This window comes from Scyliorhinus torazame, chromosome 17 (assembly GCF_047496885.1).
Source record: "Scyliorhinus torazame isolate Kashiwa2021f chromosome 17, sScyTor2.1, whole genome shotgun sequence".
NCBI lineage: Eukaryota > Metazoa > Chordata > Chondrichthyes > Carcharhiniformes > Scyliorhinidae > Scyliorhinus > Scyliorhinus torazame.
Genome location: NC_092723.1, coordinates 152444044 through 152457740, shown reverse-complemented (window position 1 = coordinate 152457740; position 13697 = coordinate 152444044). Strand labels below are relative to the sequence as shown.

General features: G+C 46.7%; 1 protein-coding gene across 1 annotated transcript in view; it reads right to left on the bottom strand.

Moving 5' to 3' along the window:
• Positions 1-13114, bottom strand: part of LOC140393587 (protein disulfide-isomerase-like) — a 54824-nt gene extending 41710 nt beyond the window's left edge. Inside the window, exons 1-2 of the mRNA XM_072479861.1 lie at positions 12875-13114; positions 838-1044 (exon numbers count right to left, since the gene is read on the bottom strand). Of these exons, the coding sequence (XP_072335962.1) occupies positions 838-1044; positions 12875-13085 (418 nt within the window). The 5' untranslated portion in view covers positions 13086-13114. The remainder of the gene's footprint in view (positions 1-837; positions 1045-12874) is intronic.
• Positions 13115-13697: the final 583 nt, after the last annotated feature.

Sequence of the window (13697 nt, the reverse complement as noted above, 5' to 3'; positions counted from 1 at the left end):
TTAATCGGAAAAATGAATTGGGTACACTAAATTTATTTTTTTAAAACATTGTGGCTTAACATTGCTGTGGATCTGGAGTTACATATAAGCCAGACATGGTCATTTTGGCAGATTTCCTTTCCTAAAGGGCATTAGTGAACAGATGGGTTTTTCCGACAATAGAAAATGGCTTCATGGTCATCATTAGGCTTTCATTCTAGATTTGTATTGAATTCAAATGTTACCATCTACTGTGGTGGGATTCAAACACAGGTCTCCAAATTACAGTCCATTGACAATTCCACTGTGTCCACCTGCACCCCACCCCCAATGATTCCTTTATATTCATGGCTTGATGTTTCAAACGCCCCACATAAATTATCATAAATTCATTATCTGAATGTATGATATTACTTCTTGATCATTTTATGGACCATTTATTCTCAAGCTATACAATAATACAGTATAATATCTCAACTTTTGGATCAGACTGTAAAATTGTGATGGCGAATTTAGGAGATCCCACTGACTATTCAAAGAAGAGCAGGTGTTGCTCATTATCAGCTTGCCTTTAAAGCTATTTAATTATTCAAATTTTCATTTGCTGTTTGTGGGAGCCAGCTATGAGTAAATTTGCTTCCTTCACACCAGTGGGTACATGTCAAAAAGGTGAGACTTTGGATGCAATAAGGTGTCACGTAAAAACAAGCTTGTTCTTCCTTTGTCTTGGTGGATGGGCAACAATACAGATTGTAGTTTAATACTGAGAGGTTTCTGTCATTTAGCACAAAATATACAAGGACCGAGAGTTCACTGGGGGAATGTGTAAGAGTTAAGTGCTTGTTCCATAATTGCAACCTGTACAATTCAGAGCGTTTTTCCTGTCTCCTTTTATGAAAAATTTCAGATTTGGATAATCTGGAGTTTCAAATTCTTTTGCAAGATCCTTTTCTTCTGAGACATCAACTTTGCCGAGTTTAATTTGATTTTGCTCATTCTTGAGCTGTTCGGCAGCCTTCTCAAATTCACCCAGCGAAGCAAGCGAATTCCCAATCATAGGGGCATCTGCAACGTAAGGCAAGGACATGAAAGAATAAACATGATTGCACAATACTTGCTCACTTTGCCCTAAAACCGTATCTGCTGGATTAATTCTCAAAGGCTACATTTCACTAATACATCGAATGATATACAGACCTCCAAACAGGACTTGTTTTTGCACATATTAATTATTCTTTTTAAAATTTAATTTAGTTGCTGCAAAGGTTCATTTGATTGAATTCTTGAGGAGACTTCCTCAGCAAATCATTGCATATTCTCTTTGCAGATAAGTTGATCTATTTGATCAAAGCTTGGTCAGCTTGAGTTTCCTCTATGTAGGCAATAATGAGATTACAGTAATTGGTGCACATGCAGACAGTGGCCCTCTCATCCCTGATGAAATAATATGTCTGTGTCGAGCTGAAAGAAACCGTCACATTAAGTATAACAGAACGTCCTTCCAAAACTTGTACCAGCTCTTTTATCTTTATGATTCGTTTGAATTACAACTTGATAATATTTCTGTGTTTCCTTTACCCTAGTGCGCATCATTTTGGGTCATTTGTAAACTTTGCTTTAATTGTCAGAAACATTGACAGCTCATCTCATTTTGCCAACTGTTTAGCAATGGTCAGTTTGAGTTGTTCCAGAATCACTTGGCTCCAGTCCTAATCACAGCCTTGATCCAGATATGGATGCAAGAGCTTAAAGCCAAAAGAAATATGCGTGTATTGCTGAATAGAGAGACATGTTGTTGAAGCTGCTCACCTTGTATTCATCAGCAAGAATGGCAAGTTAAAGGAAAATTAATAAAATGACCCTGAAAGAGAAGGGGCGGAATTCTCATGCCAGGAACTCAGAGCTGATGACGGGACTGAATTGGTGGTGTTCTACGGCAATATATTTGGCGTCGTTCCCAGATCAATCCACCGACCACTAAGGGGCTAGCACCGACGCCCGTGGACCACGACTGATTCCAATGATAAACAGTGACCGATTCAGGATTGACACTCGGTAGGCTGACAAGCTGCAGCCACATAACAGCACTCCATCCCCCCCACACACACACTCATCCCAGCTGACAAGATGGCAGCAAGGTGAGCGGCACACCGATTCAAGGACACTGAGCTGGAGACCCTACTTGACGCAGTGGAGGAGAGGTGGGCCACCATGTACCCCGGGGTGGGGAGTTGGTTGCGACCTGTCGCCGTCAGACCTGGGCGCTGGTGGGAGAGGTCATGAGTGCCATGTGCAAAACCACTAGGACCAGCCAGCAGTGGCGTAGAAAATTCCATTACCTCCTCAAAGCGGCCAGGATGAGTAGGCAACACTGTGCCCCTGGCACTAACCCCCGGCCCACACACCCATAATCCCACACCACCCGGCGGACGACCGAACCCCAACCCTGCATCACCTGCCAGGACCCATACCGGCCGTCAGGGCCGAGTGCCCTTGCCATGAAGGCCTGCAGCTACCCACCCCCTGTGCTGCACGGGTCCAATTGTCTAACACTGTGCGTTTTCTGTCTTCCGCGGTGGAGGCCTCAGAGGCAAAGGTTTCGGCCATGGGTCAGGATGTAGAAGGCCCTGGGCGCCTGGGCCAGGGCCCAGGACAGGGCTGCCCCCTCGCAGGCAGCCGTGTGCCAGGGCTGCTTGGATATTGCAGCGGCACTCCTGGGCATGGTCCAGTCACAGCAGGTCATGGCTGAGGGCATCAGTGGCATTGCCCAGGCATCGGCCAGGTGGTACAGACCCAGAGGGAGGTGGTGCAGTCACTGACTGACATGGCACAGACCCAGACTTGGTGGCACAGTCGCAGCGTGGTGTGGCGCAGTCCCAGAGGGAGGTGGTCCGCTCCCTCTGCTCCATGGCCGTGAGCATCGAGACCCTGGTCGGGGCAGGCGTGGGTCTCCAGGACTGGCAGCGCTAGGTGATGGGGGAGCTTCATGAGCTCCCCTCGCACCTCCATCCCATGGAGTAGCCTGGAGGCCATTGGGCATGCCGAGGGTGCAGGAGGTGATGGGGCCCATGCCGGTGACTCTCGCAGCGGAGGTGCTGGGACAGCCTAGTACCTCAGCCCCTGCCGCCCCCCTCCTGTCCCTGGGACATCTGGTGGGCAGTGAGCAGAACAGGGCAGCACCACACCACCTGAGACACCCGAGCAGCAGCCGCGCCCATCCAGGTGCGGTCGCCCCAGAAGACGGCTGCCAAAGGGGACTCAGATCACAGGGCGGGAATCGCAGCAGGCCACCTCCACTCTTGATGGACCGGCTGGAGAACCTCCTGGGTGTAGATTTAGGGCCCATAAGGCCACAAAGGTAGACACCAGTTAAATTGGCACAGGTGCTGGGCACAAATCTGTATATATTTGTTCACATTAAACACCTGTGCACAACGTTACAACTTGCTTCAGTGCTCTATCAGAAGGGTGTGAAGGATGGGCTGGTCTGGGCTGGACGCAGGAGGCAAGGGGAGGGGGGAGTGGATGGGTAGACGTTTGGGGCCCAAGGGACCGCAATTCAGCCAGTGCCCACTGCTCATATGTGCCACCACAAACCCAGTCCCCCCCCCCCCCCACTGTCCCCACCTCTGCCATCTCAGGGATTCAATGGGACCTTGTGATGAAATGGTCAGTTCGCATGCAGGGATCACCAAGTGGATGGTGGAAAGTGCTATCATGGGCAGGAGTCAGATATTGTCGAACGATGCGGAGCACCAGAGCTCAGCCAGAGCAGATTGTCATCATCCTTCATTTGCTGCGTGATGTTGTGCAGGACGCAGCTGGCCACCACGATGTGGGAGAGCCTCCTCGCACTAGGGCCCCTCTAGAGCAGTCCAGGCACCTGAACCGCATCTTCAGGATGTTTAATCAGGCCCCGAGTCACTGCATAGTCATAATTGTAGCAGGTCTCAGCATCGGTCTGTGGCCTGCAGATAGGCGTCATCAGCCACGATCGCAGCGGGTAACCCCTGTCGCCCAGGAGCCAACCCCTCAGCCAGAGTGGTGCTTCAAAGAGGTCAGGAACCATTGAGTGTGCCAGGATGAAGGCGTCATGCACACTACCCGGGTATTGGGTGCAGACTTGCATGATGCGCAGCGCATGGTCACCCACCAGCTGAATGCTCATCGAGTGGAACCCATTTTGGTTTGTGTAGACCGGCCTGTTATGGGCCAATGTTCGTAGGGCGACATGCATCCAGTCGATCAACCCCTGGACCTGGGGCATCTCAGTGTTGATGGTGAACCCTGCTGCCCAGGCATTCTGGTGGGCTCGGTCCACATTGAATTTGATGTATTGTGGCAACCGGGCATATCGGGCCTCCGTGACTGCATGGACGCACCTGTGCACCGAGCTCTGTGGGATTCCTGACAAGGCGAATGGAAATGCCCCATTGCGTAAATGTTCAGGGCGACCGTCACCTTGATGGCCACCAGGAGAGGGTGTGCTCCCCCATACCCCAGCAGTGTCAGGTGCGCCATGATCTTGCAGATATGTCACACTGCCCCCTGCTCAACGAGAGACTTCGACGGGAGCATTTTAAGCTTAGATCCATGTTATTGCTGGCCTCTATTTGTGATAACCACCTATTTGTGCCGCCAAATTTAGGCTCACCGTTTAGGTTAGGTCATGGGAAGGGAAATGTCTTGAGAGATTTGGGGACTTGTTGGTGTAAGGATGGTTTGCTAGTTTGGAGGAACTAGTGGTAAAGTTTTGACTCTCTTGGACAAGCCTGTTCCGGTACCTTCACAATTCTGTGCGTAAGGCCTTTCCGTCTTTTCCCAGCTGTATCATCCTCCCTGCTGGGGAGAATTCTATCATTAGTAGGGTACGGTGGGTGGAGTATTTCAGGCATTTATGGGCAGATCTTATTGCTGGAGGCGGCTCCTGTGGTTGAGGTGAGGGCAAAGTGGGAAGAGAAATTGGGCCAATTGTGGATGAAGAGGTGTGGAGTGAACGCCTTCACAGGGTAAGTTCCAAGTCCTCCTGTGCACAGCTCAACCTGATCAGCGTAAGGTAGTGCACAGGGCTCACATGACTAAGGCCAGAATAAGTGGGTCTTTTCCGGGGCTGGAATATAAGTGTGAGCGGTGTTCTCGGGGACCGGCCAGTCACACCCATAGGCTCTGGTCATGTGCCAGGCTGGTAAGCTTTGGGTTTTCTTCTTTAAAACCATGTCGGGCATTCTTAATGTCAACTTGGAGCCTTAGGCTTTGGTGGCCATTTTCAGGGTGCTGGACCCGCCGGGATTGCAGACAGGGGTGAAGGCGGATGTCATCACCTTTGCATTATTAATAGCCTGGGGGTGAGTTCTACTAGGATGGAGGACTGCTATTCACCCAGTGTCTTTGTGTGGTTGGATGACCTTATGGAGTTTTGGTATCTGGAGAAGGTCAATTACACCATCATGGGGTCAGTTGAGGTTTAACAGGTGGGGGATGTTTGTTTGTTTGTTTTATACAGTTGTTGGGGTGATTGTTAATATGTATGGTATAATATGTGCTTATTGTGTTATTAGTTTGTTCTAAATTTTAAAACTTTCATAAAGATATTTATTTTTTTAAAAGGTGGAGTAAATAGATGGAAGTTGTGTCCACTGGTGGGAGGGTTGGTAACAAAAGGACCTTGGTTTACCATAACAGGCAAAGGAATAAATTGAAAAAGAGATAAGAATTTGCATCTGCAGCAAGTGGTTCCAATCTGGACGGGACTTCTGAAAGGATGGTGAAATCAATTGGCATAGGGTGGGTCAAGCAGATTTGAGAATTAAACATGTGGCGAAAGAGTAGTGTGCTAAGGAGGGGTTTTGATACACGGGGCACTGCTACCAACACTCAGGAAACCATTGTAAAGACATGGGGCTGGATTCTCCGAAAATGGGGCTATGTCCCCACGGCGGTGTAAAAACGCTGGCGTTGCACACCCCAGTTTCCTGCAAAAAATAAAAGTCGATTCACTTACCTTGAAGGGGCTGGCAGGAACCCGGAGTGCTTCACACAGCTTTTGCTGCACGAACGGGCCCCAGCACTTCCGGTTCCGGGTCCGCGCATGCGCACGGCGGCGGCCTCCAGTGGCTGCATCGAACACCATAGCGGACTTGGACCAACACCAACAAACTAGGGCCCCCCCCCCGATCGGCTGCGCGCTCCTGCATCGAACCGGCCCGATCGCTGCCCCGTCCGCCCATAAGGCCCCCCCTCCGGTGCTCGATCCCCCTGCCCTCCACCAGGGCGGCCGCAGACTGAGTCTGCAGCCGCCACGTGAGGTTCCGGACCGGCCATACGTGGTTAGAACTACACCTGCTGGGAGCGGAGTATCGTTCGGCGGGCCTCTAGAAATGGCTCCCCAGCCTCGCGGCGTAAATTGCGAACGCGCGGATATTCGGCGCCCGGAGAATCGCTGGATCGGCGCCCGGCCCGATTCCATCGTAAACATTGATTCTCCGCCCTCGCGTCAAACGTGATTTCAGGGCGGGGCTACGGGGAATCCAGCCCATGGTTACATGGTGACCACGGTTGCAAAATAAATATTCCAGAGTATACAATATTTTGAAGACAAAGAGAATGACAAAGGAGGAGAAGTAATACTGATAGTAAAGGATGTCATAAAGTCATCAGTGGGAAATAATCTTGGCTCAGAAGGTCATGAAATAGAAGGCATATAGAGGTGGAGGATAGGGGTAACAAGAATCAGAAAACATTGGTGTTGAGTTGTTTATAGATCCCATAACAGTGGTTATACTGTTGGACAAAGCATTAACAACACATTTTTGGGGTGTTCAACAATAGTAATATAATAATTGAGAGGGATTTTAATCTCCATATAGAATAGGCCAATCAATCCAGCGATGGTCTAGAAGATGAGCTTGTATAATGATTTCATGATCGTTTCCTGGAGCAATATGTTACAAAATCAAGAAAAGTTAAAGTGATTTTAGGTCTAGCATTGTGTAATGAGGCAAGGTTAATTGGTAATCGCATAGTAAAAGATTTGTGGGAACTTATGATCATAATACAATTGAATTGTTAAGTTTGAAAGCACCGTACTCTAATCACAAACAAGAATCATAAATTTAAACAAAGTCAATTGCATAGCCATGGGGGGAATCTAGCTAGGATTGATTGGGTAAATAGACCAAAACGTATGACCATAAATAAACAGTGGGAAAGATTTTTGAAAAATCAAAATGTTCAACAAAAAATATATTCCATTAAAACTTAAAAACTCAATGAGAGAGATCCATCTCTGGCTTACTCATGAAGTTAAGGGTGGTATTAGGTTAGGTTGCAAAGAATAAAAGCAACATCAAGGATTGGGAGTATTTTAGAAACCAGCAACAGCCCACCAATAAGTTGGTAAAAGGGGAAGTAATAGAATATAAGAGCAAGCTAGGCAGGAATATAAAATATAAAAATATGAAAAGGGCACTTAGAAGTATCTAAAAAGGAAGAGAGTAGCTTAAGTAAATGTTGGTCTTATAGAACCAGAGACGGGAAAATTATCATGGGGGATGAGCAAATGGCATAGACATTCAACAAGTATTGTGCATCTGTCTTCACAGTAGATGACATAAGTTGCACACCAGAAATAGATGGCAATCTATGGGCTAATAAATGTAAGAAAATCAAGGTCATTAATATCAGCAGAGAAAAAGTTCTAAAGGCAGCATGGTGGCACGATGGTTAGCACTGCTGCCTCACAGCGCCAGAGACCGGGTTTGTATTCCGGCTGTGGGTGACTGCGTGGAGTTTGCACATTCACCCGATATCTGCGTGGGTTTTCTCCGGGTGTTCCAGTTTCCTCCCATAGTCCAAAGATGTGCCGGCTAGGTGGATTGGCCATGCTTAATTGCGCCTTAGTGTCCAAAGATGTGCAGGTTGGATGGATTGGCCATGATCAATGTGCAGGGTTATGGAGATAGGGTGGGGGAGTGGGCCGAGGTAGAGTGCTGCTTGAGTGGGTTGGTGCAGGCTTGATGGGCTGAATTGCCTCCTTCTGTGCTGTAGCGATTCTCTGGATTCCATAGAGAAACTTGAGGGACTAATATCTGACAAATCCCCAAGACCTGATGGCCCACATCCTAAAGTTCTAAAAGAGATAGCTACACAGATAGTGGATACTCACACAAAATTCCTTTGATTCTGGACCATTCCCAGCAGATTGAAAGTTAGCAAATGTGACACCACTATTCAAGATGTAACAGACATCTGCAGATGCTGAAAGATGCCCTCGTATGAATGGGATATGGCGCTCGACTCATCGATCGACAGTTCTAACGCGTCACAGCAAAAAACAGCACCAACCTCCTCAGAAGACAAACACGGGACACAACCGACAGAGTACCCTTCGTCGTCCAGTACTTTCCCGGAGCAGAGAAACTACAACATCTTCTTCGCAGTCTTCAACACGTCATCGATGAAGATGAACATCTTGCCAAGGTCATCCCCACTACTTGCCTTCAAACAACCGCGCAACTTCAAACAAACCATTGTTTGTTTGAAAACTATCCAGCCTACAGAACAATGACCATGACACCACACAACCCTGCCATGCCAATCTCTGCAAGACGTGCCAGATCATCGACATGGATACCACCATTACACGTGAGAACACCACCCACCAGGTACGTGGTACATACTCGTGCGACTCGGCCAGCTTTGTTTACCTCATACGCTGCAGGAAAGGATGTCCCGAAGCGTGGGACATTGGCGAGACCATGCAGACGCTGCGACAACGAATGAACGGACATCGCGTGACAATCACCAGGCAGGAATGTTCCCTTCCAGTCGGGGAACACTTCAGCAGTCAAGGGCATTCAGCCTCTAATCTCCGGGTAAGCGTTCTCCAAGGCGGCCTTCAGGACGCGCGACAACGCAGAATCGCCGAGCAGAAACTTATAGCCAAGTTCCGCACACGTGAGTGCAGCCTCAACCGGGACCTGGGATTCATGTCGCATTACATTCATCCCCCACCATCTGGCCTGGGCTTGCAAAATCCTACCAACTGTCCTGGCTTGAGACAATTCACACCTCTTTAACCTGGGGTTACCCCTATCTCTGTATCTGTAAAGACTTAATTACCTGCAAATGCTCGCATTCTAAGCATTGTCCTGCATCTTTGAATTTGTCTATATATATGTTTCTGGAACATATCTCTTCATTCACCTGAGGAAGGAGCAGTGCTCCGAAAGCTAGTGACATCGAAACAAACCTGTTGGACTTTAACTTGATGTTGTAAGTATTCTTACCACTATTCAAGGAAGCGGGGGAGGAAACAAAGAAAACTAGAGGCCAGTTAGGCTCGTATCAATCATTGGGAAAGTGCTGGAATTTCTTATCAAGGGCATTTTAACAATACACTTGACAAATCAGAGTATGATCAGACAAAGTCGTATGGCTTTATGAAAGGAAAATCGGGGATGACAAATTTATTAGAGGTTATGAGGATGTAATTCGTAGGATAATAGATTAGCCTGAATCAAGGATTTATTAACAGACAAGTAGCAAAGAATAGGCATAAATGAAGCATTCTTAAGTTCACAGTCTGTAATGAGTAGAGTGCTGTAAGGATCAGTGCTGGGGCCTTAGCTACTTACAACTTCTATGAATGACTTAGGTAAAAGGACAGAGAGTGATGTATCTAAATTTTCTGGTAATAAAAAGCTAAATGGAAATGTAAGTTGTGAGAAGGACTCAGGGAGATTCCAAAGAGATATATAGATTGGTTAAGTGAATGGAGAGCAAAGTGGTAGATGGAGTATAATGTGGGGAACTGTGAGGTTATTCACTTCAGTCGTAAGAATAGAAAAGCAGAATATTCTTTAAAAGGTGTGAAATTGTAAATGGTGATGTTCTGAGGGATTTAAGTGTGCTCATACAAGGAGCTCACAGTTAGCATGCGGATCCAGCAAGCAATTAGGAAATCAAATGGCATTCTGGCCTTTACTGTAAGTGGATTGGAATATAGGAATAAAGGAGTCTTGCTGCAATAAAGTCAGAAAGTGCTGGAAAGACTCAGCTGGTCTGCAAACATTTGTGGAGAGAGTTAAATATGTCACTTCTTCAGAGCTGCTTGCTACAATAGTACAGGACTTTGGCGATGCCACACCTGGAGTATTGTGTGCAGCTTTGATCTCCATATTAAGGAAGGATATACCTGCATTGCAGACAGTACAGTGAAGTGTTCACTAGATTCGTCCCTGCAATGGAAGGGTTGACCTAACATGAGAGGCTGAGTAACTTAGGCCTCGGAGTTTTAGAGAATGAGAGGTGATCTCATTGAAACATCCTAGACTATGAATGGGGCTTGGAAGTGTAGATACTGGCAAATTATTTCTGTCACTGGGGAATCTTGACCATGGGAAGACAGTTTCAGGATAAGGGATTGATTATTCAGGACTGGGTAGGGAGTTTGGAGGCTCTATATTTAAGACTGCAGATTTTGATGTCTCTGGGAACTAAGTGAAAAGGGAAATGGGTGAGAAAGGGGAATTGAAGCCTAAGGTCAGACATGAACTGATCAAATGGCAGAGCAGAGTCAAGGCACTGTAAGATCTACTCCTAGCACTTGTGTTCAGATTTATTGACACCTTTTTAAAAAATTGGATATATATTTAAAAGGAAAATTTGCAGGACAATGGGGAGCAGGGAGGGAGGGAGACGGTGGAATTAATTGGTTAGCTCTTTCAAAGAGCAGACACAGACCAATGAGCCAAATGGCTTGCTCTGTGCCTTCTCATTCTATGGTTCTATGAATTCAATTGACATAATCAAAAAGTTTAATATGGCAGCTCCTTCAAATTCTGTAATTGTTGCTTAGATGTAATCAATTCAGTGCATTACTGTGGAAGGAATGCAGTTCGATAAAGAATTCATTTCCTAATTAATCACTTATTGTCTTAATGTGTAGAGAAAGGCTCAATCTTAGACACTTCAGCTTTGGCTGAATTTTTAGTGTCACGTTTTCACTTAAAACATTAATAACGGATCGTGGAAATGATGCATATTGTAATGGATGCTCAAATATCAACAACCCCAGCAATACACTAATCTGGAGAAATCTGAGACTAACTGTAATTAAACATTTGTCATCTGAATACAAGCAACAGTGACGAAGAAAGCAGAAAACACAAGCAGAAAACCGGCACAAATCCTGGATGAGAGCAAACATGTCAGACCAGGAGAAAGTTAGATCACAGATCAGCCATGAACTCATAAAATGGCAGAGCAGATTGGAGGGCTTAACTGACCGACACTTGTTTCTATGTTCCGATATTAATTGACTAAATTTGATATCTTCAAATTCAATTTGTAATTTTAAGAAATAAGTAGATAAAATATAATATATAAACATGATGTTCTCATCGCAATTTCCTCTTTGCTAGGCCAGCATTTATTGCCCATCCCCAGTCAAGAGTCAACCACATTGCTGTGGATCTCGGGTCACATGTAGACCAGGTAAAGATGATAGATTAATGAACGGGATGAGGTTTTGCACTTTCCAACAATGGCTTCACAGTCATCATTAGACTTTTATTTAATCTGCAGTGACAGGGGGCGAAATTCTCCCGAAACGGCGCGATGTCCGCCGACTGGCGCCCAAAACGGCGCCAATCAGACGGACATCGCGCCGCCCCAAAGGTGCGGAATGCTCTGCATCTTTGGGGGCCGAGCCCCAACATTGAGGGGCTAGGCCGATGCCGGAGGAATTTCCGCCCCTCCAGCTGGCGGAAACGGCCTTTGTTGCCCCGCCAGCTGGCGCGGAAATGACATGTCGGGGCGGCGCATGCGCGGGAGCGTCAGCGGCCGCTGAAAGTTTCCTGCGCATGCGCAGTGGAGGGAGTCTCTTCCACCTCCGCCATGGTGGCGACCGTGGCGGAGGCGGAAGGGAAAGAGTGCCCCCACGGCACAGGCCCGCCCGTGGATCGGTGGGCCCCGATCGCGGGCCAGGCCACCGTGGGGGCACCCCCCGGGGCCAGATCACCCCGCGCCCCCCCCAGGACCCCGGAGCTCGCCCCCACCGCCTTGTCCCGCCATTCAAAAGGTGGTTTAATCCACGCCGGCGGGACAGGCAATTTATCGGCGGGACTTCGGCCCATCCGGGCCGGAGAATCCAGCGGGGGGGCCCGCCAACCGGCGTGGCCTGATTCCCGCCCCCGCCGAATATCCGGTACCGGAGACTTCGGCAACCGGCGGGGGCGGAATTCACGGCAGCCCCCGGCGATTCTCCAACCTGGCGGGGGGTCGGAGAATGACGCCCAGGATTTGAACCTGCGTCCCCAGAGGATTACCCTGGGTCTTTGGATTACTAGTCCAGTGACAATACCATTAAGCACCATCCCCTCACTGCTGTTATTGCAAACATTTGACATGTTTTACCTGTTTTATATTATGATATATATATGTGGGAATGCTACATCTGGTGTCACTTAATAAGGGTTTTCTTTATTAGTGACAACAGGATGTTAATTGATGTTTTATTCTGAATTGCTTTTCCAAAACATATGACATTTACAAATTATATTAATTAGGAGTGGAAATATTTTGAATGTCCTTGGAGCTCTTTCATTTCTTGGCAACCACAGGTCGCATGGTTGTACAACAGGTGTTTAGCAAGTGTCTGGCAATTGCTCAGAACCAAATACTGTAGGGAAATTACTGCACTTAATGTCAATGTTGGAGTTTAGCAGAGTTGATTCCACCATCATTATAAAGTAATATTACCATATCTAGCATCAGTGCGGTAAGCATTAATGCTTAATGTCGAAGTCCTGCTCTGAATTACTTCAAAGACTTACCTGGTACAAAATAAAGATACTAAGCATGTTCTACTTAGCTTCAAGTTGAATAAACTTACAGAAGTTGACGAGGAGGAATTTGCTCTCTTTCAACGCTCTGTCAAAATTGCTTCTTTTCAGCACAAGGACACTCCGTTCGTCTTTAATCTTGGGCTGTTTGACTCTCTGCGTCTTGGTGTCATTTTCTTCCTTTTTATTCTTGACGTTGTTCTCAGCCCAGACTGCAGATAAAAAAGTTAGTAATGGAAGTATAAAAACTGAGATTCTCATCCTGTGGCTGGAAGCGAGTCAGAGCTGGAAACTCAATCACCCTTTATTTTCCACTGGCACAGAAACTCTTTTCACACAATGTCAAGATAACCAGAGCAAACAGCTTGTGTAGTTCCACATCTAAATTTAAAATAAATGGTTATGTAAACCACCTACAATCGAACTATTTAAACAATGATGAAACAGCATCGTTTGACCTTGCCCCGGATGCAAGGTGACTTCTGCTCGTAAGCTGAATCTGGATTGTTTCACATTTACAATACTTTCTCCAAAATGAAGAGGTGAAGGTTTTATTATTTCTTATACTATTCTCTATTGGCAGTTTGGCACAGATATGTTTCAGGAATTCAAAGAACCACTTTTTTCTATACGTCAAGTATTTCCTTTCCTGCCGCATTACCTGTAACCACATCAAATTGCAGATTTTAAACTGCACCGTTAAACTACTGAAGTTTTCATGATTAAGAAAAGGGAAGTTTTACAGAAATGGGAAAAATTAAACCAAGTTGTCAGAGTTCATGGTGACACGTCAGTCGAGAAGACGGATGGAACTTGCAGCACAACCCATCCACGGTCGAAGACTTGTTTGATGCACCTTTTATTAATTGACTT